This window comes from Prinia subflava, chromosome 11 (assembly GCF_021018805.1).
Source record: "Prinia subflava isolate CZ2003 ecotype Zambia chromosome 11, Cam_Psub_1.2, whole genome shotgun sequence".
NCBI classification, from domain to species: domain Eukaryota; kingdom Metazoa; phylum Chordata; class Aves; order Passeriformes; family Cisticolidae; genus Prinia; species Prinia subflava.
Window position 1 is genome coordinate 6,803,017 of NC_086257.1, and position 27,525 is coordinate 6,830,541.

General features: G+C 42.6%; 1 protein-coding gene across 6 annotated transcripts in view; it reads left to right on the forward strand.

The window, feature by feature from the left end:
• The window catches only part of DGKD (diacylglycerol kinase delta), a 60,974-nt gene that overhangs the window by 18,504 nt on the left and 14,945 nt on the right, over positions 1 to 27,525 (forward strand). For 2 of the 6 annotated variants that reach the window (XM_063408595.1, XM_063408596.1), the window contains exons 4-20: positions 12,459 to 12,563; positions 13,370 to 13,502; positions 14,063 to 14,169; positions 14,694 to 14,819; positions 15,868 to 15,970; positions 16,487 to 16,649; positions 18,691 to 18,799; positions 19,546 to 19,685; positions 20,459 to 20,543; positions 21,087 to 21,181; positions 21,270 to 21,369; positions 21,524 to 21,797; positions 23,446 to 23,607; positions 24,338 to 24,466; positions 25,440 to 25,536; positions 25,831 to 25,941; positions 26,686 to 26,782. In XM_063408595.1, coding sequence (XP_063264665.1) covers positions 12,459 to 12,563; positions 13,370 to 13,502; positions 14,063 to 14,169; positions 14,694 to 14,819; positions 15,868 to 15,970; positions 16,487 to 16,649; positions 18,691 to 18,799; positions 19,546 to 19,685; positions 20,459 to 20,543; positions 21,087 to 21,181; positions 21,270 to 21,369; positions 21,524 to 21,797; positions 23,446 to 23,607; positions 24,338 to 24,466; positions 25,440 to 25,536; positions 25,831 to 25,941; positions 26,686 to 26,782 — 2,136 coding nt within the window. Of the gene's footprint in view, positions 1 to 2,133; positions 2,524 to 3,099; positions 3,145 to 6,889; positions 7,719 to 9,017; positions 9,509 to 12,458; positions 12,564 to 13,369; positions 13,503 to 14,062; positions 14,170 to 14,693; positions 14,820 to 15,867; positions 15,971 to 16,486; positions 16,650 to 18,690; positions 18,800 to 19,545; positions 19,686 to 20,458; positions 20,544 to 21,086; positions 21,182 to 21,269; positions 21,370 to 21,523; positions 21,798 to 23,445; positions 23,608 to 24,337; positions 24,467 to 25,439; positions 25,537 to 25,830; positions 25,942 to 26,685; positions 26,783 to 27,525 lie in introns of those variants that run through there. The other 4 variants (XM_063408598.1, XM_063408597.1, XM_063408600.1 and 1 more) reach the window with 4 other exon arrangements.

Below are 27,525 nucleotides of genomic sequence, written 5' to 3' on the forward strand. Positions count from 1 at the left end.
TTGTGGATTTGTAAAAGAATGGTTTCTTTCTGAGAAAACTCAGCTTCTGTACTGCCTAATGGATAGATTCTGCAGGTCAGGTTGCCTGAATGACACTCCTAACTTCCTGACATAAAGACAAGCAACAAAAACATCAGACAAACCATTTGGAGAAACAGTGTGTATCCAAAACAGAGAGGTAATAAGGGCTAACCAGTCAGAAGAGCAACTGCTAAAAGTGCATTGAGGAGCATGGGGAGGCAGCATCATGAGAGGAGAAAACCAGAGTATAAAGCCAGGAAAGGTTGTGCTGTGTGGATAAAGGAGCAAGGTTAAAAAATAGCTGCCAGTAAACCTTTTACATAGGACGTGATTGACAGATAATTTGTTTGCTCTCAGCGGAAAGGAGAGCAAGAAAAATGAGTTTTAAGACAGAAACCTCTTCCTCTAAAAAAAGTGTGTAATAACGAATTCCACTGTGGTTTACTTGGTTGATCTCACATAGATTTCCTCAGTAAGTGTGTCCTGTTTGCAATGGGGACAGTTTTCAGGACTGCTACCCAGAGTTAGTGGATAGATGACTGTAGAATGGGCTGGGAGCATGTGACATGGGCATTTTTGAGCTTATGGTGTTGTACAGCTCCATTCCCTGATGTGTAACAAAAAGCTTTATGTTTAGCTCTGTTCCTTTAGGTCAGGCAGTGTGGCTGCAGAGGTATTTAACAGGAAGCCTCTGGGAACAAATCTTATAGCAGCCCCATGCCAGAGCTCTCTTCTCTCATTAGGCCTCTAGGTGTTGCATTTGCTGCTTCTGTCACATGTCTGCCATCTCTGTCCTTAAGAGTCAGCTGTCTACAAGGTAAATTGTTCTGGGATGTCTGGGCTGTGACAGTCTGGGCTTTCCATGTATGATCCCTTGGTACATGGTCATAGATCTCTCCCCAGCCTTTTCCTAGGATTGCTGTCTTGCACAGAGCCTTAGAGAAGATATGCTGTGGCACAAATGCAGGGGTAAGTGTGTTGTTCAGAACCCTTTATTTCAAAGAGCAGTTGACTTTTAGCCTCTTGCCATCAATGTGTGCTATTTTGTATTCCTAGCAAAAGATCAGCAGCATTGGGTGGGTGAGGTCAGAGCCTGGCCCTGATTTCTGAGCAGTGCTTTCTTAGCCATATCCTCAAAACCTCTTGTGATTTCTAAAAAGCAGATGGTTTGGGATCACACTGGGTGCATTGGGTCTTCCTAGGGAGACTTGAGCTCTTTTCATGAACAGTTTTTTCTTGGACAGTGCAGTTTTGCCATAACATGATTTGTTAAGGTGCCCGTGATGGACTAACCTGCAGTTCTGTGAGGAGCATTAAAACAAAATTTGCAATGAGAATGAGTTCCATACTTTAACCTGGAACAGTGTTTTCTCAAGATGCTGGGAAGCCTGGGTTTTACTGATCTCTATCTCAAAATGATCTGCTTTACCTGTGTCATGGACCTGAGCCATCCTGTTGCCTGTGAGCTGTCATGCCTGTTCTTCCCTGTGACACCTGCTAGGGCTGGGGGACACCAATCACTTTCTTGCCTGTTGCTTAGGTTGACACTTTGCCACCACAGCTGTCCCCTCAAAAGTCTTTGAAAACACTTTGGATTGTCTCCTTTGGCCCAGTTTTGTGTTTGTATGGTGAACAAATTCTTTCTCCTCAGACTAGTATGTGGGCTGAAGATCTGCTCTTTTCTAGAAGGTGCCTACTGAGTTAAGCCTTCTACCTCCAGTGTAGTTAGTACGGTTAAAGAAGTGGCTCCTTATCAGTTCATTGACCCTTTCCTGCTTTGTGGACGATTTGTATAAAGATAAGGTATGTATTCTTTAATACTAGTCAAAAATGCCTGTCATCATCAAGAGAGAGCCTGGAAAGGACATCATATCTTCCCGGGTACACAATATGGAACACATAATGGTGGTTTGGTAAATGTTTTCAAGTTATTGCTACCAAATGGTGGTGTGGACTTTCACCCCCATTCACATAACATGAATGACAACATTTACTTCTTATCCCATCTGATTCAGTGCTTTGAGATCCCATAGGAGAAATATCCTCTGTGTGGTGAGGGAATTTTGTGTAATTTGGTTTCTTCTTTCTGATGCTTTGGTGAAATGGAAGCTGGTTCAGAGCACAGTTTTGAGTGCCAGGAGCCATGCTAGTGACCCCTCCTCCACAGTTAAAGCTCTTCACTGGAAGAGGTGGAGCCTGAGCTCCTGTAAACCCTTTTTTGTTGGGAAGTACCTCTCAGCTCAGCCGCAGACAGGAAACAGCATATTATTACAGTCAGCGCCTGCCTCTCCACTGCATTGCCGTCAGAAGGAAACTTATCCCAGCTCCTCCTTAAGCAGGCAGCTAATCAGCTTGTGGCAAGTGGAACGTAGCTCAGAGAGACTGACCACAGACGAGACTAATCCTATTAATTGCATGTCAAGCAATCTGTTTAGATTTTTTTTTTTTTTGAGGGAATAGGCTGCTCTGGACACTAGTTTAGAGGAAGATTGATCGTGAAAGGTAAGAGCAGGAGTGTAAGTTTTCTGGATTGAGCACTGGGAAACATGGCACCTGTGCCAGCATAACAGATATCAGAAGCTCAGGTTCTTTGGAATACGTTTGCTACGAGCTCTTGCTCTTCAAATGTTATCTGGAGTGGATTTATGTATATATTCTCTAGAAGAGGAGTAAAGAGAAGTGTGCCTGCGGTGCTGTTGGAAATGCTGCACCCAGTTAAGAAGTACTGTTTATTAACTGATGATTCACCCTGACCAATGTCCCAGGAGAGAGGAAGTATTCAGGTTAGAATAATACCTCACTTACAGAGCACTTGCATGACTGGAGGCAACAGTGGTTGTGGTAGGCTGAGGAACAGGGAGTTGCTGGTGCCCCTGAATGAGAGAGTGCAATCTTCTCTGAGGAGTATGGATGTCATTCTCCAGCTGTATGGAAGCCTGAGGTGTGCTACAATTTATTTCATATTATAACCTTGTTAAATAGTACTGGCTCTATTCAGCAGCAACGTTGCTGGTCTCTGTCTTGTGAAGTTTTACATTACTGATCTCCAGAGTGTGTATTTTTGCTGTATTGTTCCAGGGCTTATTGGTGCTGTGGAGAAATAGCATGAATTGTCATTTCTGAGTAAGTAACCTTTCCTATAAACAGAGGGCAAAGTGCTTGAACTTGGGTAAAAAATCAAAGTGCTGACAGTCCTTCCCGATGGGGAATAGGTTGTTGATGTTCACAGTTCATTCACAATGAAGTGAAAGTGCCTTTGCCTCTTCATGGTTTTGGGTTCAGTTGAATTATTTGTGTAGGTGTTTTTAAATTAAAATATATCATTTTCAGCAGAGAGGGCAGTGAAGTCTCCTCTGAAGAGTTTGGTTTTGAAAGAAAATAGTGCTGCTGAAGCTGCAGAAAGTTTGCTGCCCTTTCCTAGCACAAGAGCTGTGTGCCTGTGAGACACTGTTGGAACAAAAGGACCCCAGACCCGAGATTGGTTGTGCTGGTTTGAAGTACAGGCTTTGAGAAAGAGCATATCACTTATTTTTATGAGGAGAAAGACTATAAGAACTTGTTGCAAGCTGTTTGCAGGAAGTCATAGTTGGACTTCAAGCTTCGGCTGATAGAGATCACGAAAATCTGCACAGTTTGACACTTGCACAGATTCGCAAAACTCCCCTGTGTGGCCTCAGCCCTCTGAAGAAAATGGAGTTGAACATGTGCTGCAGGGAGTCACTGGGCTTGCTGGCAAGGGAGAGGATTCTCATCCCCTGCTTCCTCAGCAGGGGTGTAAATGGACCCGGAGAGAAGGCATCAGCTGGGCAACGAGACTGATCAGTGTGGCAGCATAGTGACACAGGCCAGTCTCAGGTGTCCTGAATTCTCACACAGTCATGGATTGCCTTGTTAATGTTTGGAAAAGGGAAAGATTAGAAAAGAGGGACTTCTGAACAGGACTCTTCCTTGTTTTTAAACTCCCGTCTCTAAATTGGGCAAAATTGGAACACATGTTGGAAATTCAGTTTTTGCTGGGGGTTGTTGTCTTTTCCACACCCATGTGTGTACACATTCAGGAATTGTACACTCTTTGCTAGTGCTTGTACTCTGTTTATATTGGCAGCTGTCAGAATTTCCTGTATAAGCAAGTAAAAAGATGAGTAGAACTGTATATTGCCGTGTCTAGAATCACTCTGCTGGTTTTCCACCTTCCTTCATTAAGTGCAGTTCAGTCCCCATTTCCTGTCAGAACCGCTGCAGTTTCAAAATACTTTGCTATTTTAGTAGTTTGTAATCCAGACTTCAGTGCAGTTTTTTTCTCCTTGAGAAAAGGCCCTTTGGTAAACAGACCATTCTGAGTCACTGTTAGTCAGTGAAAATAGTCATTTAAAATCCTTTCATGTCAAGGATTTTTGAGACTCTTAATCCAGACTGCTATGGGAGCTGGTCATTAGTCTGCTGTCACAAAAGAAGGAAAAATCTGGTGAAAAATTACCAAAACAATAGACATGGAAGAAGAGTTAAAGAGTCTAGAAGAAGTTGCTGTGGGTGGAGAGATCTGGCGATTGCTACTGTATGTTGCAGAGTAACTCAAAAATATGCAGGAGGTTTTGAGAGAGATGAAACTACTGTAAGAAGTTAGACTGAGCTGTAGCTGTTTTACTGTGGGACAGTATAGACAAGGAGCTGAAAAGTGAAGGAGACTGTGAAGAGAGGGAAGTTTTCAACATGTTTTGCTTTCCTAGAGGCAGTTTACAACTTTGAAATCACGTATGCCCTTGTACCTGAGCACTGGAAGCTTTTGTTTGATAATCTCTTTGCTCTTTGTAGCTGTCATGCTGAACTGGGGTTTCACCTACCTTCCTGAGCAAGACTGCAGATTTCAGCATCTTCTCCCCTTCCAGGTGGGGGCACAAAGGCAGAAGAATGTGTGGTCATTTGAGAATATGATCAGCTTTACATGGAAGCTGCTCTAGAAGGAAAAGGCTCCTTTTTGTGCAGGGAGAGGCTTGCTAGCATTACTTGCAGAAATGCTGCCTTCCTATTTCTGGTGCTTGTGATGGTGCATGAGCAGGACTTGTCTTAACCTGGTGGCCCAGTGTGGAAGGTTCCTGGGTTCATCAAGCTGTTGAAAGCTATTAATTACCTTTTGTTTTAGCTACCAGCCTCTGTTCAACACTGTTTAAATTGGGGGCTGTGAGAAGCTGTTACAATAAACTCTCAGTAATAGCTCATTTACCTACCACTGATAGGATCTTTTACTGCCCAGTGCTGTGATTTACTGGATGCCAGCCTTGCCATGTGTGAGCCCACTGAGACATCAGCCCTCCCACTGGGTAACAGTCCTGCCCCTCTGTTCTTTGTGGGTTTGCTTCTGTTTGAGTGAGTGGGGAAGCTTGCTCTGAAATATCCTTTACCTTCCTAAATAGACTGCCCTTTCTGAACAGAGTGGTTCTGTTTAGGAACTCTTCCTGGCAGGACTGTGTCCTTTGGAAAACAGGTAAAGGGATGCATGTGCATCTGCTGCGTGAAGTAGAGGGTGTGTGGGTCATAGAGCTGTGCTGGGATTGGCACTTGGTACAGCCACCCTATCCACTCCCATTGGGTACTGCTCCATCCTTGGAGATCTCTAGGGATTAACAGGCCTGAACTGCCAGGAGAGTTGCATTTCTCACCTGCTAACAGTGGAAAAAACCTTGCATACTCTAGCTTTTGACAGCTGTTAAATTGTTGTTAAAGTCTTAAAATCCTCTTGTTGTCTGTGTTCCTCTTCCCAATTGCCAAGAACAGGAATGTGCCTTGTTTAGGAACAGTTTCCAGAAGCTTGTAGGAATGTGACCCTGGTATGAGAGATGATAATTTTCCCAGGGATAGCGCTCTGTCTGGTCTAGTTTCCCGCTGCAGCATGGGGGAGGATAGGGACTGGGAGAAATCCCAGATGGAGGGTCAGCACAAGTTGAACTTGACCTGCAGCATGGCATAGCGCAGTAAGTGCCAGTGCTGCCCTGGCTCAGGAGGGACAGATTTCAAGGTGCATGAACCTAATAATGTAGAAATGGTCCTAAAGAGACCACAACACGTGCAGGACCTTCTTTCCTATGGAAATGAGCTGTCCTGGATTTTATAGATTGAAAAATGAAGGTAAAGCTGTCACATGGAAGTCGGGGATAAAATAGCTGGTATATTGTGAACAGAGATTTGGGCACTTACAGCTTTGAGGAAAATCTTGTTGCTGCTATTAAAAAAAAAAGGGAAAGGAATTTGGCACAACTGTGAGAACATTAATAACTTGTTTTGTTTGGTGGAAATGAGAGTTTCCATGGGTGGAAGATGGTCATTTTAGTAGGAAATTAAGATCTTGCACTGTAAAAACTACATACAAAACTAGTGCATTTCTCCAATGTTATATAAAAAGTTACTTTTTCTTTCCCGTACCATCCAGGTTATGGGGGAAGAGAATTGGTGCAGTTCTAGAGAGCTCTAACTGACCTCTGCAGTGAGTTAATGGGACCAGATTTGCTGGTAGAACTGGGTGAAAGCTGAATTGCAAAATAGAATAAGGCTGTAGTCTGTGGAGGAAGGCAAGGCTTGGACCCTTATGAGTCTTTGATACTCATATTATTGCTCTCTTCCAAACTGTAGAGACCTACTAAAGTCATACTGACTCACTGCCTAAAGCTTTGCTGGCCTGATGCTGAACTCCAGCTTGTTTCAGAAACAGGCATCATTGAGACAGGCATTAAAGATTTTAAGTGTTAAGGACTGGTTTGAACTCAAATTTGTGTTTTCTTCTCCCTTGTTCACAGTTTTCTCTTTTGTTTATTTGCTGAGGGAGCAGCACTTGCTAATCCACCCTTAATCCATTTTGCCCTGTGTGAGTTCAGTAATTGTGTTTGAAACACAGTGGGTTTGCTGGTTTGTGAACTTTGGTGGTGAATACAGGTGAGGTGTTCTACTGTATTCCAGTGTTCATTTCACTACTGCTGTGGCTGAAACAGGAGCTGAAGTGGAAAAACGGCTGGGTCCTCATTACAATCTCACCCAGTTTTCCTTCCTGAGTCCTGGGCTCTCAGGATGCCAAGATCATTCTTCAGCATACGGAACAGACATAGCCCTTAGCTACAGGTGGGGGATGGTTTCCCTGCCTTTGCCATAGGAACAGGTTTTGCAGCTTTTTTTTTTTTTTTTTAATTTCTAGGTCCCTAGAGCTCCAGAAATTCTTGTTGTCTCTGTACACAAGTCATCAACTGTTTGGAATAATGCAGGATCTCTTAGGGGGATTTATGGCTAGCACCTTGGAATCTGAGTCTAAATTGGAACAGGATATGAGTAAAAGGAAGCAGTCAGAATGAGCAGGTGTTCTCATACCCCCACTTTTTGGCCATTCTGAGAATTGTACACATCAGGAAAATTATATTTAGCAAAGCTCAATGTCCCTCCACCCCATCTCCCCCTCAAGCATTTCTTCTGTCAGCTCTGTGATTGGGCCAGTGTGATCTTAACTTGCTTTGCCATCTTTTGTGGTCACTGAGCTCACCAGATGTACTCTGATAACAAACAGTCCCAGGGCATGCTTGGCTAGATTGTCATTTTATTGCTGAGAAGTTTCTGGGCAGCCAGAAAATGATAAAGTTGTCTTGGGTGGCAGCACGACAAGAGAATGAAGTTTGTGCTCCAGCTGTTGGGGAGAGGAAGGTTACTCAGTACAACAAAGGGTGAAGTATATCAGATTTCTGTTTAAAATCTGGTCTAATATAGGAGTCTTTTTTGGACTGCCTTTTCAATCTGATTATTCACAGCTGTTCATCAGGGAAGGACATCCAGGGACATTAGTCCATTTTTAGAACATGAAATGAGGAGTTTTCTTTGGTTGGTGCTGTTGTTTGTTAACTGGCTGGATTTGAAATGTCAGTAAACTGGTGTTAGTTTTGGACAGAGGAGTGTGGGTCAACATGAGAGGGGGGAGTTAACAGCTGGTAAGAGGGAATGAGCCATGTGAGAGAGAGGAAGGAGATAAAGCTGGATTTTCAGTGTTAAGAGTGTCTGTGTCTGCACAAGACAGCCATTGAAGGCATGACTATTTTCAGATTTAGTTTTTTTTAGATTTAGAGTGGACAAGTTTGAAAACTGAGAATTTCTGTAATAGAGTTGAGATGACTCATGGAGGGCACATAACTGCTTCCTGGGGACTTATCACCCCCATTTCTGCAAAACCTATTTCCGGGTTTCATATGCAGTGAGAAGTTAATAATTAACCTGTATCCTGATTTGAAATGTCTTTAACTGTTCCTGCCATTCCCATGTGTCCTTATGATTCTCCAGGAGTGATGAGAGGGATTGGCAGCCTTTTTTCCCCCGTGACTGTGGAGCTCTTTTTCTGGTCAGGATTAGGTGTCAATTGTATCACCATGTGGTGAGTGCTGGGCACCCAGTTTCTATTAATGAGTGAAATCTAAAGAATCACACCCGGAAGTTCAGTAGCATTTAAGATCAAAAAAGTTTTTAATATTCACTTTTTAGGCAGAACAAGCACTTTTGATTTGCATAAGTGCTCATATCTGTATAGATTTCTCAGCTGTTTTGGGGCAGGAAAGCTCAGAGTTCTGCCAATCCTCAAACAAGCCAAAAATCTATGAGATTAAAAATAAATCTGAAGACTTTTTATTGTTTTTGGATTTTTTTTTTTAACTCCAAGTAAGGCAGCCCTCATCCTAACTCAGAAGCAATCAGATCGTTGTTTTCATGCTCTCCATTTGTGAGAACAAGAGGTCACTGGATGACATTACTGCTTTGTAAATTTAGAGCAAATAAAAGGAAGTGCTACTTCACCTAGTGCGTCGTCATCCTGTGGAATATACTGTTCCAGGATGTTAGTCAAAAGCTGGAACATAAAAAAATAGCCGGACCATGCTCGTTTGTAGGCATGCTCACCAGCAGGGATAACCAAGCCTTGTGTTTCCAGCATGTTGGCTCACTGCAGCTGTAGCTGAGAGGGAGCTCCGTGGACTCCTGGCTGGGGAAGGACAGCTTTCCAGGGGGAAGATTAGTGTGGCTTCTTTTGAGATGACAAGAGTGATTTTATTTTTGTGCAAGGTGATAAAATGATCATCGCTCTTGCCTGGATGGCGCAGTGTATGAGCAGCCTTGGCCCTCTGTCAGTACCCTTGAGCAGGTGGATGTCTGGAGCTGAAGTAGCTGGTTCAAGGAGAGGGAGGGGGCAGTGCAGGAGGGTGTGAGTGTTCCTGTTGCTCAGCCCAGTGCTGTAGCAGACGTGCTGCCCTGGCCTGTGCAGGAGGGAGCCGGCAGCTGCTGCGCTACGGGACAGGCACGAGGGGCTGCTGCTCCCCAGGTACCCAGGCTGGGCTGGGGGGTCTGGGGTGTGTGAATGGCAGAGCTGCCAAACTGCTCTGCAAAGGAAGAGGCCCTATTGACTCGTTTCTGGATTCCTGATTATCTTGTTCACATGTTTAACTGTAATGCTGCTGCATATTAATGAGGAAAACAGGTTTGTATGGTTTCTTCATTTCCCCAAATAATTGCTGCACTAGTTATATTAAAATCTTGTCTGTCCTTCATAGTGGAGTCTGAATTTTCCCAGTTTTTTCTCCTCAGGAGCAAGCTTTTTAAAGAGATTTATTCTTTTATTTCCTGTCTGTGGTGATACCAATAAATCCCAGTGCAAATCTTGCATTTGAACTGACTAATGGGGAATGCCCTTCATATATTTATCCTGCACAGTTACATTTTTATTTGTAGTTTTATAGTTACACAGTAGACCCTTTATTTTAATTCTGTGACTCTTTGTCTGGATGATTCATGTATGAAAATCTTTTGATCTCTTTATTGATCCTCTTATCTTAGAAACTTCGACTTTGTTCTTTGAATAGAGGGTTATCTAACACTGAATGTGGGGATTTTTAAGATGATGCAGTAGGTGACTTAAGAAGGAATTAGTTGTTTTCTGTATTGGATGATCTATCTAATGATCCAGGAAGTCAGTAGTCTCAGCAATCTTGTCAAAGGAGTGTCTGTGTTTCTGTATTTTATGTCAGTATTTTAAATTTCTTGTCTTCCAGTGTGATTAAAAACAATGCTATAGTTTGCATTTTCCTTCTGTCCCCCCAAAAAGGCAGAAAAATAGGAAAAGGGACAGCACTGAGTGCTGAGGAGTGTTCTGAAGCTTTTCTTCCCCAGTGTTGCAGAGCATGCCAGTGACTCAAATGAAATGTGGTTCCTTACAGAATTTGTCTGGTTTTACAGCCGTGAAAGGTCCTTGGATGTTTCATCCTAGGATGTTTGGACTTTATCTGTGCTGCTCTTTGTGTATGCAACTGTAGATGTTCTTGGCCTTAATACCAGGAGGAAAGTGAGGCCCAGTGATGTCTGAACAAATTAGCTAACCTTGGTTTTACTTCCAGGGAGAAAACTGCTTCCTCTTAGCAGGACTCAGACATGCCCCTTGTTCTGCTCTGCCTTCATACTTTATGCACTCCATGATTTATGCACCAATGCTTCATGCCCTGGAAGAAGTTTCTCTAGGGTAGCCATTCTTACATAGCAGAGTTTTGATGGAAATACATTTAACTAAACACTTTCGTGCTTCCCCAAGGAAGAAGAAACATTCCTGTGATTACCTTCTTTTGAAATAATTTTTTTCAAAGCTGGAAATATTTAAAGGAAAGTGAGGGAAGAGAGGAGTTCTTCAAAATTTTATTTTTAGAATAGTGTAAATATTTACTTCTGTGTGCTTACAGTTGATACAGATCAGGTCATTTTGTCCAAGACAGAATGCTCCAAATGCTAAAACTGTGTTTTTAATATGGCCAGTCTCTTCTTTTAAAAGGGGTTTAGTTTCTTTCATTGCTTACTTAATGTGTCTGTAGCACCGATTTCTAGGTATTGGTCATGCCTCTGGGTAAGGTGGTGTTATTGCAGGTGAAGCTGTAGTCTGTCAATGAAAAGAAATACACTTTGAAAATTTTAGACCTTCAAATAAAGCAGAACTTTCCAGGTGTATCTTTTTTGTTGACATTACATCCACATTTCTTGGCAGATGCTCTGAGGTACTTCAACATCAACTAAAAGTTTGGTGTTCAACTTCAGAGGCTTTTATTTTTAATCTGTTTTATGAATGATGATGAGAGAAGTGAGAAACACTGGAAAACAGGGATATCATATGTGGGTGTTTTAGTGTTCACTAACAAAACTGGCTGAATGGCTGGGCCTCATGACATAGACAGAATCCTAATTTATTTTAATCCATTCCTTCAGATGTTAAGTACAATTTACTTGAAAAGCAGATGATGTAGACAAACTTTTTCATGTATGAAATATGAAGAGGGGTGCAGGAGAGTCTGGACTGCTGGAAATTTTTAGAGTTGACATAAAAGGGAGCCTTTAGATTTTTGTTAACAGTGCTCAACCTTAATGCAGCTTTTCTTAAATCCAGGTCTTGCAAACACTTCAGTATTCAGGTCTAATTTAAGTCAGCTTGATGGAAATCAATAAAGAGGTGTGCACAAAGAGACAGTGACATAACTACAGTGTGGGGAAGAAGGACTTTTGTCTTAGGAAGAATAAAGTTTGATATACAGTCAAGTCTGGACTCCGGCTGAGTGGGCAGCCCTGAGAACAGCAGACATGGTCCTCTGAAAAGCAGAGAGCTTTTACTTCTCTCTGCTGCCACCAGCTGGCTGAAGGAGACGGAGTTGGTGGCAGAGGACACAGGGGCCTGGTGCCTCCCTGGGCAGAGGGAAACTTTGGCCACCCTGTGTGTCTTCTGCTGGTTTGTTAAAATATTGTTTATTTAACACAGGGCAACTAACGCATGGGAATTAGCCCAGGGTACAAACACACCGATTGTTAGAGAGAGGCAAACTCACCACAGCATCAGCCTAAGGGGAACATTTAGAATATCTTTTAGGTATGTAGAACAAGGCCTCAGGAAACATGAGGGTGCAAATTGCTTATTTTGCGTTATTTCTCCCTTCCCCATGAGGGAGACTAAACAAATTGTCATGACTAAACAAATTTTTAGTATGTTCTTGTAGAGTATGTTATCTGATTCATTAATTGCTAGAAACTGGTATACTGTTGCTGTTAACAAAATGTCCTAATGTTCTTACCAGTTTTAAAAGTACAGTAAGTCCCTTAAAAAGACTTATGCAAGATCTGCACATAATTACTCCTGCTGCTCTGTGCTTGATTTGGTTGTGCTGTTTTTTAGGTATGAGAGATTTCTTTACTCAGTTCAGTATTGGGAATGACAGTTAAAATCTCAGTGGTTCTGAGTGGTTCTGTACATTTAGGAAGAAATTAAGATGTGCTATGGTGGAAGAGAAACACGGTTCAGAGGTGCAAATAACTTTCGTTGTGCAGCTCTGAAAATAGCTTCAACAGACTGCACTAGGCTTTCTCTCACTAACACATCCACTCCTCATTTTCTCTCTCTTCAGATTATCACTCCATGTCGGAAGCTCATCCTTTGTGCTGATAACAGAAAAGAGATGGAAGATTGGATTGCAGCACTGAAGACTGTACAAAACCGTGAACATTTTGAGGTAATAGGAAATCTTCCTTTGTATTCTGTGCTTCCTCTGTGAAATAACAGCTTGTTTTAAATGAAGTTAGTAGGAGTCATTTTATTGACTCTAATGGGTAATACTGTTAGGCCTTCTGTAAAATTGGTCCCAAATCTATTGAAGTGATTCTCCAAAGAGTGTTTGGCTTTGTATATGCTCCTTTGGGAGTTTGGAGACAATTTTCAGAGCATGGATACGTTATGAAGCAAAGTTCCCCTCCTACTGTCTTTTCATTTTTCAGTTATCCTCTTTGCCCTAATTCACATTTTGCCTGCTTGGTATTCTGCCAGCTCCAGTGCATCTGCCTGCTTCCTGGGGCCGAGTGAGACCAGCACAGCCACCACAAAAAGCTGTCTTGTGTTTTCTCCACTCTCATGCTTGTCTCCCTTGTGCTGCCACAAGCATTTCTCTGCTGCACAATGAGCCAGGCTGGGGAACTGATCTTACTGAAAATTTAATCCGACAAAAAATGGGGATAAATTCTCCAGCAGATAAATTCTCCAGCAGATAAATTCTCCAGCTCATTTCGCTAGACACACTTGTAGCAAGACAGGGATAAAAGGTGGTACAGGAGCTGAAATGAAGGTGTGGCTTCTTCAGGTAGTCTTTTTTGCCTTAGAGATCTTCTTGAGTTTCAGCTAATGTGTATAAACTGCATGTGGCCCGCTCTTTCCTAGTAAAAGTGTTTTGTTTCTGCTTTTTCTGACTGCTTCATGCAAGTCTTCAGAGGAAAAAAGTCTTGTTGCTCTACTTTACCCCTTGCTGTAATGCATTTCTATCCTCAGTCCACCCAGTACAGCATGGACCATTTCTCAGGGATGCATAACTGGTACGCCTGCTCCCACGCCCGGCCAACGTACTGCAACGTGTGTCGGGAGGCCTTGTCTGGGGTCACGTCACACGGGCTGTCCTGTGAGGGTAAGTGTGCCTTCCTCTTCTGCCTGGGCAGGAACAGCCTCCTTTTAGTTTTGTTTTTGCCCATATACCCAAATACTGCATCCCTTATTAAGGTCATGTGTCTGCAATGAGCAGATACACACTTCTGAGATATCTGAGAGAATATTCATAAGAAGACTCCTATTCATGAGAATAATTTGTATTTGTAAGAACATCCTTGTTAAATGTTTGAGTGCCAGGAGGTTATTCTTTCTCACCTTTAGCTTAGCAGAAATACCTGGCTGTGCACAGCTCATGCTTCTGACATTAACAGGGTGACACCTATGCTGTGTAAAACTATAGAGGAGTGTGTGACTATGTAAATCGTGTTAAATTTAACAAGGTGATCACTAAGATTTGTACAAGCAACGGGCAAAAATGACAAGGCAAGAATTAATAGCTAGATCAGAACACTTACAGCTGATCATTTTGGTGGTGCTAAGAAGGACAGAGTGTGGCCATTCTTTCTTCTGGAGGCAGATACACACTGCCCCATTAGACCTCCTGAGGCAGGATTAATACATTCCTCTCTTCCTCCCTAGTCTGCAAGTTTAAAGCCCACAAGCGCTGTGCTGTGCGGGCAACCAACAATTGCAAGTGGACAACTCTGGCCTCTATTGGGAAGGATATCATTGAGGATGAAGATGGGGTAGGTGTTAGTCTGAGCTTTTCCAGTCTTACCTTGATATGGAAACACTATCTTGTGTTCTGTAGCTTTTTTCTACTTCATAAATAGCAGATTCTGCCTTTACATGGAGAAGATTCCTACTGTCAGAGCATGAGATTCTGTGTGAATAGTCCATACAGGACAGCAAGGGACTCCTTAGTAGGAGTAAACTGCTATGGACTGGGGAGCTGAGATTAAATAATTGGAGGCATGGGGAACTTGATCTGAGTTTTGGCAAAAGAAAAATAAATGAATGTTTGGAACGGCACCTTAGTATATTGGGATGTGTGATGCAAGTCAGTGTTTCCTGGATAGCCTGGGGTGAGTCACCTGGACTCTTTGTGCTTCAGCATGATGTAAAATGCCAGAATTGGTCCTTGGGTGTTTTCTAGAAATTGCCTTTGCTGTCCTTAAACAGTGCATATGAAGAGTTACTTCTCCATGTATCTCAGAGTCATGATGCCTTCCTGTGCCTTTAAGCTTCTGTCCCTCTGTACCTTCTGCAGATCTCAATGCCACATCAGTGGCTGGAAGGAAACCTGCCTGTGAGTGCCAAATGCACTGTGTGTGATAAAACCTGTGGCAGTGTCCTGCGTTTGCAAGACTGGCGCTGCCTGTGGTGCAAAGCCATGGTAAGCTGAGTGTGTGATCATTTCAGTAAAAGGACAGTTTTTGTTCAGCTCTGTGGTATCTTCTTTTAATGACATTTGCTTAGGATAAAATCTCTAACCATACTATCAGTGTTTGCCATGAAGGACTTTATTGTTCTGCAAGACACAGAAATTTAATTTGTGCTTAAAAGTGTTGCTGTGATACATAAAAACAAGACTTGAAAAATGTATCCAGCTTCTGGCCAAGCTCATTTTATTTTGAGAGCGAGCTTTCTTAGAAGAATCTAATTACACTAGATATGACTCAAAGCTTCAGTCATGGACTACACTGGATTTTAAGGAGCCATTATTTGTTATTTCTATGGGTTGAAAAGGTGCAACAAACTATAAAGAATACTCAGCTATTTTAATAATAGCCATTTCCCTTCTATTGCAATAGATTGCTCTTGCCTAGTCACTGAAGTGATGCAGATCTTGCTATGTTTCCAGTTGTCTGTAATACTAGTAAGAGAAGTATCACAAAATCTGTTTTCAGAATGGGGGCCTCAAATGCCAAGCACTCAACTTGCAGTCTTTATGTACCACAAAACCCCTGCCTCTACTTTGTATTTTCTTTTTTGAGTGGCTTCAATAATCTCTCCTTCTCTTACCTCTCATGTCCCTCATGTCTTCCTGCTTTTTTTTTTTTTGGCTTTCTTGTTCTCTGGAGTTCCCAGCTTTTTTCTTTTGTTGCTACTTCAGATATCTCAGCTGAAGCTGGAATTTTGAAAGCAAAATGCCTGAAGGCTGCTGAAGCCACAGAATCTGGTATTTGGTTCTCTCAGCACTCAAAGTGCTGATCTCATAAATTCAAATGGCAGAAAAGTACATACTGATGGAGAGAATTTGTAGAAGGCTCTAATTAGATCATTCTTAAAATAACTTTTTCAATAAATTTATCAATTGACATTTTTTGGTGATTTCACCCCTTCTGCCGTTCTTCCTCTCACAACTTCTTTGGAGTGGGTTTAGGAATTATACCACAGTGTCCAAAAGAGTCTGAAATATTCTTTTTTGGTGGTGTTTCCAGGTACACACAGCATGTAAAGAGTTGTTGCCAAACAAGTGCCCCCTTGGGCTCTGCAAAGTGTCTGTCATTCCTCCTACTGCTCTTAACAGCATTGATTCAGATGGTAAGTACTCCTAGTGAGTAGCACTTCTGTCTCTTCCTCTCAGTTGCAGTTACTTCAGCTGGCACTATTAGTGCCAGGTTCTGTCAGCTGAAAATTCTGCTTTTGCTGTTTCTGAAACTCACCACTGGGAGCCATGGCTGAGTATGGCAGGGAACTGTTTGCTTTGCTTTTGCATTCAGTTTTATCTCCCTGTAATATCAGTGTTTGCTGAGCTGCAGCTGATTAAATTTATTGACAGTAACTATATTGCAGAAGCAATTTGAGAAGGTTGGGGAAGCTGAAAATTTTGGCATACTGCGAGGAGATAAGTGTGACATTTGGCAGCGTGAGGTGTGGCTCATGTTGGATTCAGGGCCATGCACATTTGGCATTCACCCAGTGAGTGCCACAAGGAAAATATTAGCTGCTTCAGAGCTGGGCTGGGGTGTGGGCTCTTGGTTTTTCTCTCCATCCACCTCCATGGGCAGCTTCACATCTCTTGGCTTTTTCTCCCTCTTTCTTCTGTTTGCCCAACAGGTTTCTGGAAAGCTACTTGTCCCCCTTCTTGCACAAGCCCTTTGTTGGTCTTTGTCAACTCAAAAAGCGGAGACAACCAAGGCGTAAAATTTCTACGAAGATTCAAACAACTGCTGAATCCAGCCCAGGTCTTTGACCTCATGAATGGAGGACCTCACCTTGGGTAGGCAGATATTCTATGGAAACAAAAATTCCTTGTAAATACCCAGAAAGTATGAGAGAATTATTTGATTAAGCTCATCTTCAAATGTAACAGGGAATCTATTCCTCAGAGAAAATTAAACACATAAGGTTTGGAGGGGTTTTCCTCTCTCTCTGTTAAGTGTTATTGATTACCTAAAACCAAAAATGTTGTCAAAAAGGTTATTATATCATTCATCAGTAGTAGCAGGATAGCTTGAGGCATTTTGGGGGAATTCCAGAAGAATTTCCCTGGAAGAAGACCAAACATGGAAGGCTTGAATCCATAAGAAAACTTGTCAGCAAACAATCTTTTAGAAGCATCCTGATGTACTGCTAAAAAGAGTTAATTTCAGTTAACTCAAGTGAACAGACAGATGTCATAGATAGCAAATTAATATTGTCAAGATGAGATTTATTGAAAAATAACTTACCCGAGAAGTCTGTGAAACCTCCATCCTTCAAAGACTTTGTGGTGATACTGTGGAGAGATCTCTTATGAGTGTGTTTGGTAAAGCTGGTTCTGCCCTAGGATCTAAGTTACATTTCAGACTTTTTTCTAAATTATGCTAGAATATCTGTGGATATTAAAAAAAGTGAGTGCTGTGAAATAAATTTCTTTTGTGTATTTCTGCAACTCTCACTTAAAAAAAGAAGTTTGGTCTTTGGTTTGCCACCTTCCAAATGTTTTTCTGTTGCATCAGTTTTAAGTAACTTTTGTCATTAATTTATGCTCCTTATTATAAGAGCCAACATGAGGTGAATTTCCCTCATCTTTTCCTCACAGTGACTCCAAGTCTTTGATGAAATCTGTAGTGCAGGGGGCTAAATCTGGGAGTGTCAGTTCCTGGATGAGTGATCATTGTGCTCTGCTCTCCTGAGAACTGTTGTGGTTCTTTGCCAACATATTGCAAAACACTGGCATTTAGAACTACAGTGGTCTATTGAGGAGATGTGTTTGGCTGAAAAATAATTTATAAAAGACTTGTAAAATCAAGTACTTTTCTTATTCTCCTCCCCAGCCAGACTGACTGTCCTAAGGTATTTTGCTTTTAGGTAGGAATGGAAAGGAAGTAATCAAATACCTTCTTGAGCTGTGGTGCACACTTCTAAAACAGCTGTTGTTATGTTTTTACTTAAAAAGGAAAGTGATGGTACAGGGTAAAGCCTGCTTCTCGATAATTTGAATATTTTCAGCTGATGCTAGTCAGACTTGCATCATAAGATGTTTTCGTTTCTGGTAGTCATCTGTGCGTCAGCAATGCTTGATAAAATAAGAATTTTCATGTGCTACAGCAAATCCTGTTTAGGTAATAGTAGTAAAAAACCATACATACCAAGCCAAAATAAAAGCAGGAGCAAATCTCAGAAATGTTCAGTAGGAAGCACAGTTTCAAACAGGAGCAGTTGTTCGTATTCTTCTGGAAAGGGTGAATGGAGAAATTCACACTGGTGAGCTGTTTGCCTGCCTGTGGGACAGACAAGGCACCAGAGCAGTGATTTATGGTTTTTTTCCAGAAGGACTAAAGCTTGTGATGTTTTACATCCTCTCGCAGTTGTCTCATGGCTGGTTGACTGCATGAAGATCCCCCTCTTGAAGCTTTGTTTTAATTAGTGTGGCCATGAGTGCAAAGGCAGTGACATCCAGAGCACGTAGAACCGAGATGAATAGTGTTAGACTGGATGCAGCAAGGCTGCAAGGAGTTAATTCAGTGGATAATCAGCTGTCACATGCTTGTCTCCTTTTCTACAGAGACAAAAGTGCCCTGCTTTAGTAGACAAGTATGTCTTGGGAGATATTTCTGTAGTGAATAGCTATTGTAAGTTGCTTAGCTGTATTTATAATCCCTTAATTATAACCATTTTAATTCATCTGTAATCTGGCAGTGACCTGTATTCATTGCAAAATCAGTGCCTACCTTAGGCAACACTGCTATGTTTATTACCTAGATTGGAATTATCATTTCTTTCTGTAACAGCTGATCATTTTTCCCTCTTGCTTTTTTTCTTTCTCTTTTCTGTAGTTTACGCTTATTCCAGAAATTTGACACTTTCCGGATTCTAGTTTGTGGTGGGGATGGAAGTGTTGGCTGGGTTCTCTCTGAAATTGATAGCCTCAACCTCCACAAGCAGGTACCTGCCCCAAGAGCTTGGTTGGGTGAAGGAATGAAGTAACAACAGCATGGGCTGAAGAGGACTTTTCTTGGTCATGAATATGTCATTTGCCCCAGGACTGAAGCTGCTGAAAGCTTTCCATAGCAGTGCTCTTGCACTAGTTTTCTGCAAGAAATGAATCCAGTAATAGATTAATTCTTTATGCCTGTCTCCAGTGTTCCTCCACAAAATCCAGCTTTTGGAGGAGCTCTGAGTACTCCTGCTCTATCACCAGCAGAGACATGATCTGAAAGGGCTGTGGTTAGAAAACTTGGGAGTTCCACATGGGTTGTGCCCTGTTCCCATTAATTCCCATGGTGTAGTATCTGAGTCTTAGGGATAGGCAGACACTTCACTGGGGTAGAGATATCATACAATGTTTTGCCTGGGAGCTGCCTGTGCTACTTTTACAGAAATGCAATGGCACCACCTGATAACTAAATATAAACCTCTACGAGGTTTACTATAGCAAGGTGCTCCTTGAGGTGGTAGCTGTAAAATGCTCCTCTCTTGATTCACAACCAAAAGTAGAGGAAATTTTTCCTTAATTGTATGCTTTTCTTAATTGTATGCTGTTTTCTGCATCCAGTTACTTTCTACCATCCTGGGATTAGCTTTTTTCCAGTGACTGGTGTGTGAAGGAATCAGTCATGTTACTCATGGCTGTTCCTGGCTTGTGTTTCCCCATTTCAATATCACTTTAATTTTCCTTTTCTCTAATGCAGTGCCAGCTGGGAGTGCTGCCCTTGGGAACAGGGAATGACCTTGCCCGTGTTTTAGGCTGGGGCTCTGCATGTGATGATGATACCCAGCTCCCGCAGATCCTGGAAAAGTTGGAGAGGGCCAGTACCAAAATGCTGGACAGGTGAGTAACCATCACTAACATCATCTGCTCTTCAAAAGTTGTGTGAAGATATCCTTCCAGGAGAACAGGGCAGTCCTGGCTCTGACAAGCTTCTGGACCTGTTACTAATGCCAGATAGCATTTTGTCATGGATAATCTACTGTCACCCTTTAGCAAGAGAAAGTGGTCTGGCTTTCAATGTCTCTGCTGCAGAACAGTAACAAGTGAAATTATCTGTGTCCCAGTGTCCTCTCTTCTGTCCCAGAGTCCTTATCAGTTGAATTTGTCAGCCTTTGTACTAGTTTGAGAACAAACTTACATTGTAACCTAAGACAGCCTTTACGTCATGACTTTTTTTTTAAAGCAGTTTCTTCTTGGTAAATCTAAACCAATTTATCTTGAGCTTGGCTTAGAAATCAAAGCCAAATCTAGAAGTGGATGTCTACCCTTGGTATTGATACCTCTGTGTATATCTTTGTACATTTAAAACTGTCTCAGTCTTTAGAGTTGCATCTTGGCATCTCTTATGTTGAATCAAGTAATGTCTATGGAATTTTTGTGAAGAGGGAAGAAGTACAGAGATGTTCCCTGTGCTGTAGAATACTTGTTCATAGTGTCATCCTTCCTTCTTCCCCTGTTCAGGCCTTCTGTATTTCCATTGTCACTCTGTGGCTTCTCTATATCAGTGATGGCTCCCCAAAGTGCAGTTTGTTCTGCTTTGAGGTTCTCACCTGTTACATTTGGATAACAGAGGAAACTGTCTGCATTGTAGTGACAAGTGTGATTTTCAACAGGTGGAGCATCATGGTGTATGAAACCAAACTCCCTCGCCAGGCCTCCACTTCCACAGTCACTGAAGACTGCAGTGAGAATTCAGAGGTACCTCAGGAGGGGCAGGGGATGGGAGCACCAGCCTTGGAGCACACAGGATAGGAGGCAGTGGCTGAGCTCCAGTGGAGCAGAGCTGAGCCAGACCTGCAAAGATCCAGGGCTTTAAGTCAGTGAAGTATTATGGAGAAAGATGGAGGTTGGGTTACCAGAGTCAACAGCTATAATGAGGGATGAGAAGAAGATACTTTGGAACAGAATGGAAAGGAAATTACTGCCTTGTATTTGCTTCATGGTGTCAAGTTGTTGAAATAGTGGCAAGCTGCATAGCAGTCACAAAAAAACCCAGTGCTTTTAGATTTGTAGTTGATCAGAGACTCTAAGAACTGCATTGCTGATGATTTGTAGGTTCAGAATTAGTTTCTTCATCAGATTCAGGTCTTCAGTGAGTAACAGAGCCCTGGACTGTGGAACTTTTTCAGGGCAAAAGAGATCTGTGGAGTGATAGGTACTCTCAGAGGAGCCAGCATTTCCCAGCATATGTTGTAATGCTGGGAAGCAGCACCCCAGTGGCTTCTTTCTGACTGTCAACAGGTGCAGAAGATTCTCTGCTATGAAGATTCTGTGGCTGCTCATTTGTCCAAAATTTTGACTTCTGACCAACACTCAGTGGTGATCTCCTCAGCCAAGTGAGTACTTAGAGGATGACTGCTCTAAATTGCACTGTGAAAATCCTGTGACAATCCTTGCATGACTTTGTTTTCCTCCTTTCTCTAGGGTGCTTTGTGAGACAGTGAAGGATTTTGTGGCTCGAGTAGGGAAAGCCTATGAGAAGGCAACAGAAAGTTCAGAGGAGTCAGAGGTCATGGCCAGGAAGGTAAAATTTGAAAAAATGTTTGGGTTTCTACTTCTGAAGTGTAAAACTGTTCTGTTTTCAGACAACTGGGATAGCAGCAGTTCAGTTAGCACCAAAAGAATGAGCTACCCAGGCAACTGTTAGTTCTACTCAAATGTCGTTCTTCTTCATGTAGTGCTCTGTCCTGAAGGAGAAGCTGGACTCATTGCTGAAGACACTGAATGATGAATCTCAAGCATCCTCCTCTCTGCCCAACCCTCCTCCCACCATTGCAGAGGAGACGGAGGACGGGGATGGGTCGGGCAGTGCTGGTGACTCTTCCAGTGAGCTCTCGGTGGGCTCGGCGTGCACTGCACGGCCCCAGATATTCCGTCCCCGAGAGCAGCTCATGCTGAGAGCCAACAGCTTGAAGAAAGCCATTCGTCAGATAATAGAGCATGCAGAGAAAGGTAACCCGTCAGGAGTCCTGCTCATCACTTCCTACAGCCTCTTAAGAAGTATCAATTTCTGTTATTCTGGGGGGCACCAGGCTTCCTTATTGAAAGCAGCTTTCCTGAGCTAGAGAAACTATTCAGTAAGTCTGGCCATTTAGTTTGTGTCATCTCTGCCAAGCCCACCTTTTGGAAACATTGCATGGTAAATGAGTCTGAAGTTCAAGGTGTGTTCTCTTCCAGCGGGCTGGTTTAGGAAGTTCCTACCCTCCCACACTGTTAATTTGCATTTCCTGTCTGTCCCCACCCATACCGCAATTGTGTCAGTGCAGCTTTGTGTGGTCTTGCTGTAAAACAGATCTAAAAATACTTGGGAAGAAGGGATTTTAAGTATTTTGACTTCAATTGTTTCAATCTCTTTATAGCAGAGCCCAGCAAAACATTGCTGTGGTACAACTGCAGGAGAGGGCAGGAACTTCTTAAATGAGCTTTGTCCCTGGGAAAAATTTATAATTACTGCACTTTGGTGCAAGTCAGTTCTGTTCTGACATTAACTTCTTAGGCAGGTGACCCTTTTCTCCACATCTTGACCATTGTCTCTCTCCAGGCACACACCCCCAATGCTCCAAATTTCTTTTCCTTAGAAAAGCATCACTCTCTAAATTTTAGTCATAAAGTTGGGGGTTAACTGAGACCAAAGTAGGAGGCCTTGACCTCACTGCTCCCTCACTTTGCTGCTGCTTACCTTAGGCCAGTTTGATGTTTGTGATGTTTGATGTTTTGTGTTTTGGAGCCCAAGAAATTTGCTTAATCCTGCCAGAAATGTTCCTGTTTCTGCTGTGCGAGTGGGTTAGATTGCTTCATGGGCAGTTCTGATTAACTACAGGGTCAGCACAAAGGAGAGGAAGGGACTGTGAAAGAAGGGGGTGAGGTGTGCAGGCAGTGAGCTGGTAGAGCAGCTGAGGGCATTCAGAGAGCTGTGCCCTGGCAGGGGCTGCTGGGGAGGAAAAGACCTGTTGATTGCATGCAAAGGGAGTTTTGATTCCTTTAGGCAGCATGCTAGCATTTAAATCTTACCAGCTCTTGAGCAAACTCCAGTTACATTTCAGATGTGTTTGTTCAACTTTTCCAAAGTATTTTTCTTCTTCCAAAGCGTGCAATCTGATTCTTTCCTCTGGTTGTATTGGTTTTTAGCAACTGCTGTTTTCTTCCTTTTTGATTATACATGGCTAAGTTTCCTTTTCAAGTGCCTTATGTTATTGTACCACTACAGATTAAACAAACAGGAAATTCATTAATCATTTCATGTCTGTCTGGTTAGAATTCGTGGCAACATGTAAGTGCAAATAAATGGAAGCCCATCACCTCTAGCACAGTTTACATCTCAGGATGCCTGAGTACCTGTGGCATTAAAAATAGACACTTCTATTTAGAGCCTCCCTGCCAAAGAGCTCAGCAAAGTAAACAAGGAGGCTAAACCAACCTGCTTCCAAAAGAGCAGAGATGAGCTGAGACAAATGATAAAGGAAGGCTTTGTGTTACTCCTGTTTTTTCATTTAAGGAATCAGGACATTCAGAGTCCCATCCTGTTGTTATCTACATGAGTGGGAGGTATTCCTTGCCAGAAGAGCTGAGCGACACTCACCTACTTTTTCTCTTCATACAGCTGTAGATGAGCAGAACGCCCAGACCCAGGAGCAGGAGGGCTTCCTCCTTAGTCTCTCAGCCTCTGAGGAGGGCAAGGAGCTGAGGAACGAGGATAAGATTTCTGTGCAATCATCACACAGCAGCAGCTATGGAGTGTCCAAGGGGAGGAGCCAGAGGAAAGGTACTGCTCTGGGGCTGCCACCATGCAGCTCTTGCCTGTGGATTACAATTCTGTTAGTTGTAAAAAGGGAAGGTGGTGTTATGTGTATTAGCTTCTGTGTTCTGTTCTTCTCAGATTTTTGCATAATTGCTCTTCAGGCCTTACACATTTCTATGTTCTAGCCTGTGCATTATACACCCCATTTTTTGCTGCATCTCTCATGGCTGGTCCATGTTCTTAGCATATGAAGCCTAGGATTCAGAAATTTTCTTGCACCTTAGCCAGTAATATGGGTTCTCTTGGCTTTCAGTGCTTGGACAAAGACAGTCTTGAGCACTTTTCACGTCATCCTTTGCAGATGACAGAGAACAGCAGCCAGCTTGCTTTAGTAACTGTGTTATGTGAATAATTTGTTAGCAATCCCTGATCACTGCAAATACGTTTGGAACTTCCGTAAGTATTGATTTGGAGCCAAATACCCTGTCTGTTGTGCTGCTTGCACCAACTTTTTCTCATCTCCATTTCTAGTATTTTTCTTTTGGCATTTTGGTACTTCCACTCTGTGGGGTTTTCCAGCAGCACATATGTGACATCTCTGAGTCTTAATGACTGGTTCTATCAATTCTTTGTTTTCTGGTGCCTCCGGTGTTTTTCTGTTGAGTGATTCCTAACCCAGCCTTGCTGCTTGGCATGTCTGAATCACAGCACTATATTTGTCAATAGCCAAATATAGTTGTGTTGTGTTTTACAGCCTCCAAGTCTCCTTGCGAAAGACTAATAAACAAAGGAAGTTTGTCACTGGGCAGCTCTGCATCCCTTCCTCCCCAGACAGGAAGCCGGGACAACCTGCCAATGCTGAACACAAAAATCCTCTATCCAAGTAAGTGTAACACCCACCACTTCCCTCCGAGGCAGCCAATTGGAGCATGGGTGAGTGCAGCACAGGCTGCAGTCCCCATGTGAGAACATGAGATTGTCCTACCAGATGCCCTTTTGTGCAGGGTCAGCTGTGAGAGAAATCCCTTTGTGGATAACTGCAAGCGGAGGCTTGGAATGAGCTGTGGTAGTTTCCAGTTTGTAGCTAAGACTTAGCACAGATTTTTATCAATGCTATTAAGTGGCAGAATTTAGCTGCCAATTGTAAGGGGATACTTATTTCAAAGTAACCATGAGAAGAGGGAGATGATGCTGTTGAGAAAGGTTTCTGAAGAATGGCAGCCATAGGTTGGGAGCAGCAGTTCCTTTATGTGGAGGCTAAAGTGACTGGAAATGCACAGACCCAGCAGAATTCCCACCTCCCACATGATGTGCAGCAACTTCTCCCCATCACTGTGGCAGTATTCTTCCCATCTCTTCACCCAAATTACGTGTTCAAATTGCTCCTTGTGGAAGCAGGTATTTTCCTTTCTCTCTGACAAACCTAGTATTTGTGGGTTACCAGTTAATAATTTAAGAAGCAGGAGACAGTAATTCTTGAACAACTTGGATCATAGCTGCAGTCCTGCTCCTTTTTCTCTATTCACTGTATCAGGAATACTGCATGTCTTACTCTGGGAAAAACAAAAAGCTGCTGCAGACACTCCTATTTCCCTTTTTCTATGTTTCTACATAACTGTGCTGCTAGCCTTAGGCAGTACACTGTCAGTCAGAAACCCTGCAGGCAGCCCCAGAAACCCTTCTCCTTGTCAAAAGAACTAACCTCTGGAGTGAAAGAAAGTACTAATGCTATTTGCTCTCTTCATGAATGACAGAGAAGAATGTATGAACTCTTGTTATCTTGTCTTTGATACTGAAGTTACCTGCTTTCTGTTTATTATTAGTCATGCTCCTCTCCATGGTCAATTTTCCTACAGATATGCGTGCTGGCATGTCAGGTTCTTTGCCTGGGAGCTCTGTCATCAGCCGATTGTTGATCCATGCTGATCCCTTCAACTCTGAGCCTGAAAATCTGTGAGTATGCTCAGGAGCTTGAAGGGAGGGAGTGGGCGTTTGCAAACAGACCTGAGCAGAGAGGGGAGTTAGTTTGTAGACCAAAGTAATGGACTGCAGCAGCCTGGAGTTACATAAATGGATCCATATGCTGGATTCTAGGGCTTAAGGATCAGTTTATGGAGTTACACATGCAGTGACACATCTGACACAGTTGGGCTTGGTGTTCTTTTCCAATCTAAATAATTCTGTGTGGGATAAGCAGCAAATGGTGCCAAGACTTAGGAGTGGAAGTTCTGTTCTTCTGTTTGGCAGTGAATGTTACACAGAGAAGTGTGTCATGAATAATTACTTTGGAATTGGACTGGATGCAAAGATTTCTTTGGACTTCAATAACAAACGTGATGAGCACCCAGAGAAATGCAGGTGAGTTTGGTTTTAAATGGCCTTTGGATTGATGCCAAAAGTGACTGAACCACTTCATGCTTCTGTGTGGTTTTGAAGCTGATTGTGTACAATGTACTGAATAGGTGTATTGTCTACATAATGCTCCTTCAAGGCTTGAAATCATGATGGAAGAGATAAGTTACTGATTAATTACTGATTCATTATGCTATAAGGTACTTAAGTTGCTACATTGGTGTAGATTTAGCACATTGGTTCTATTTATGTCATCTCAGAGATTTTTCTCCTGGGCTTGCTATTTAGCTATGAGAGAAGCACATCTCAGTTCTAAATGTGGCAGAGGCTGGTTTTGGCATTGATCCTGACTCAATACAAACCACAGGTTTGACCTTTTGAATACCTGAGCAACTACAGGATGCTTTGTGTAGCCTGAGATTGCTACAATGAGGCTACATTTGGTGTGTATGAGCTAAGGCAGCCAAGCACTGTTGATGTCCTGGTGTATGATAGACAAGTTCTGTGCCAGGGCAGTCTGTGTTTGTTTCTGGTAGTGTCTGTTACTCATGCTTGATTCCTACCTGACATTTATTTAAAGGGAAGTAGTTTCCTAGCACAGTGACCACTTGGAGCAATTGAGACTTTTGGAAGCAAAGCACATTTGTGGTTTAGGATGCAGCAGGTACCATTTCAATGTGAAGTTTTTATTTCTTCTTAGTGAAAGAGTGAATGTCTGTGCTGACTTTCTCCCTTTGTTTGGCCCCTTAGAAGTCGTACAAAGAACATGATGTGGTATGGAGTGTTGGGGACCAAGGAGCTGCTGCACAGAACATACAAAAACCTGGAGCAGAAGGTCTTGCTGGAGGTGAGGAATTAGCATGTTCTCCTGGTCCTAAGACTGGGATGCCTGATTCCATCTCCTTCAGGCACTGTGATTTTTGGCATAGTGATTTGACTTGGTGCCCTTTGCCTGCCTGAAACAATGTACTTGGCTGTATGTCACCCTGAGCTAACCAAAAGTGGCTTGTCCTGGTCCTGGAGCATAAGTTGTATTCTCAGCCCATAAGGGAAGAAATATCATCCTGCTGGAAAGTATTTGTTGTTCCCAATGCAGTGTTCAGCATGGTTAAGATTGTTATGTTCCATGTGGTGTCTCACACGAACACATCATTTTAGATGGTGGGTGCAGTGGAAAGCTCTGAATTTAACTGTGCTATAATGTGCATCCAGCTGGAAAAGAGGTATTTTTGTAAAGATCATGTACAGCATAAACAGGTAACTTGCAGGAGAAGACCCTCATCACACGGATGTTTCAGGAGTTTCATTTCGCTTTCTTGAGAGATAAATCAAGAGGCTTTGCCAAGCCTCTCAGGTGTGCCCTGTTCCTGTTAGAGGAAAAAAAGCAAGAATATATCTCTAAAATCTATGTCTGCCAGAAGATGTGTGGCTCATGAGGCTTGAGTGGATACCTTCTGCTCTTCTAGGCCAAGAATAAACAGGAAGAGACGTGAATTAATGTATTACTAAGATGGTGCTGGCTGTTTCTGTTCACAGAGCATGTGCTCTGGCAGGAGGGTCTCTCTCTTGCTGGGCTGAGTTGTGTTGCCT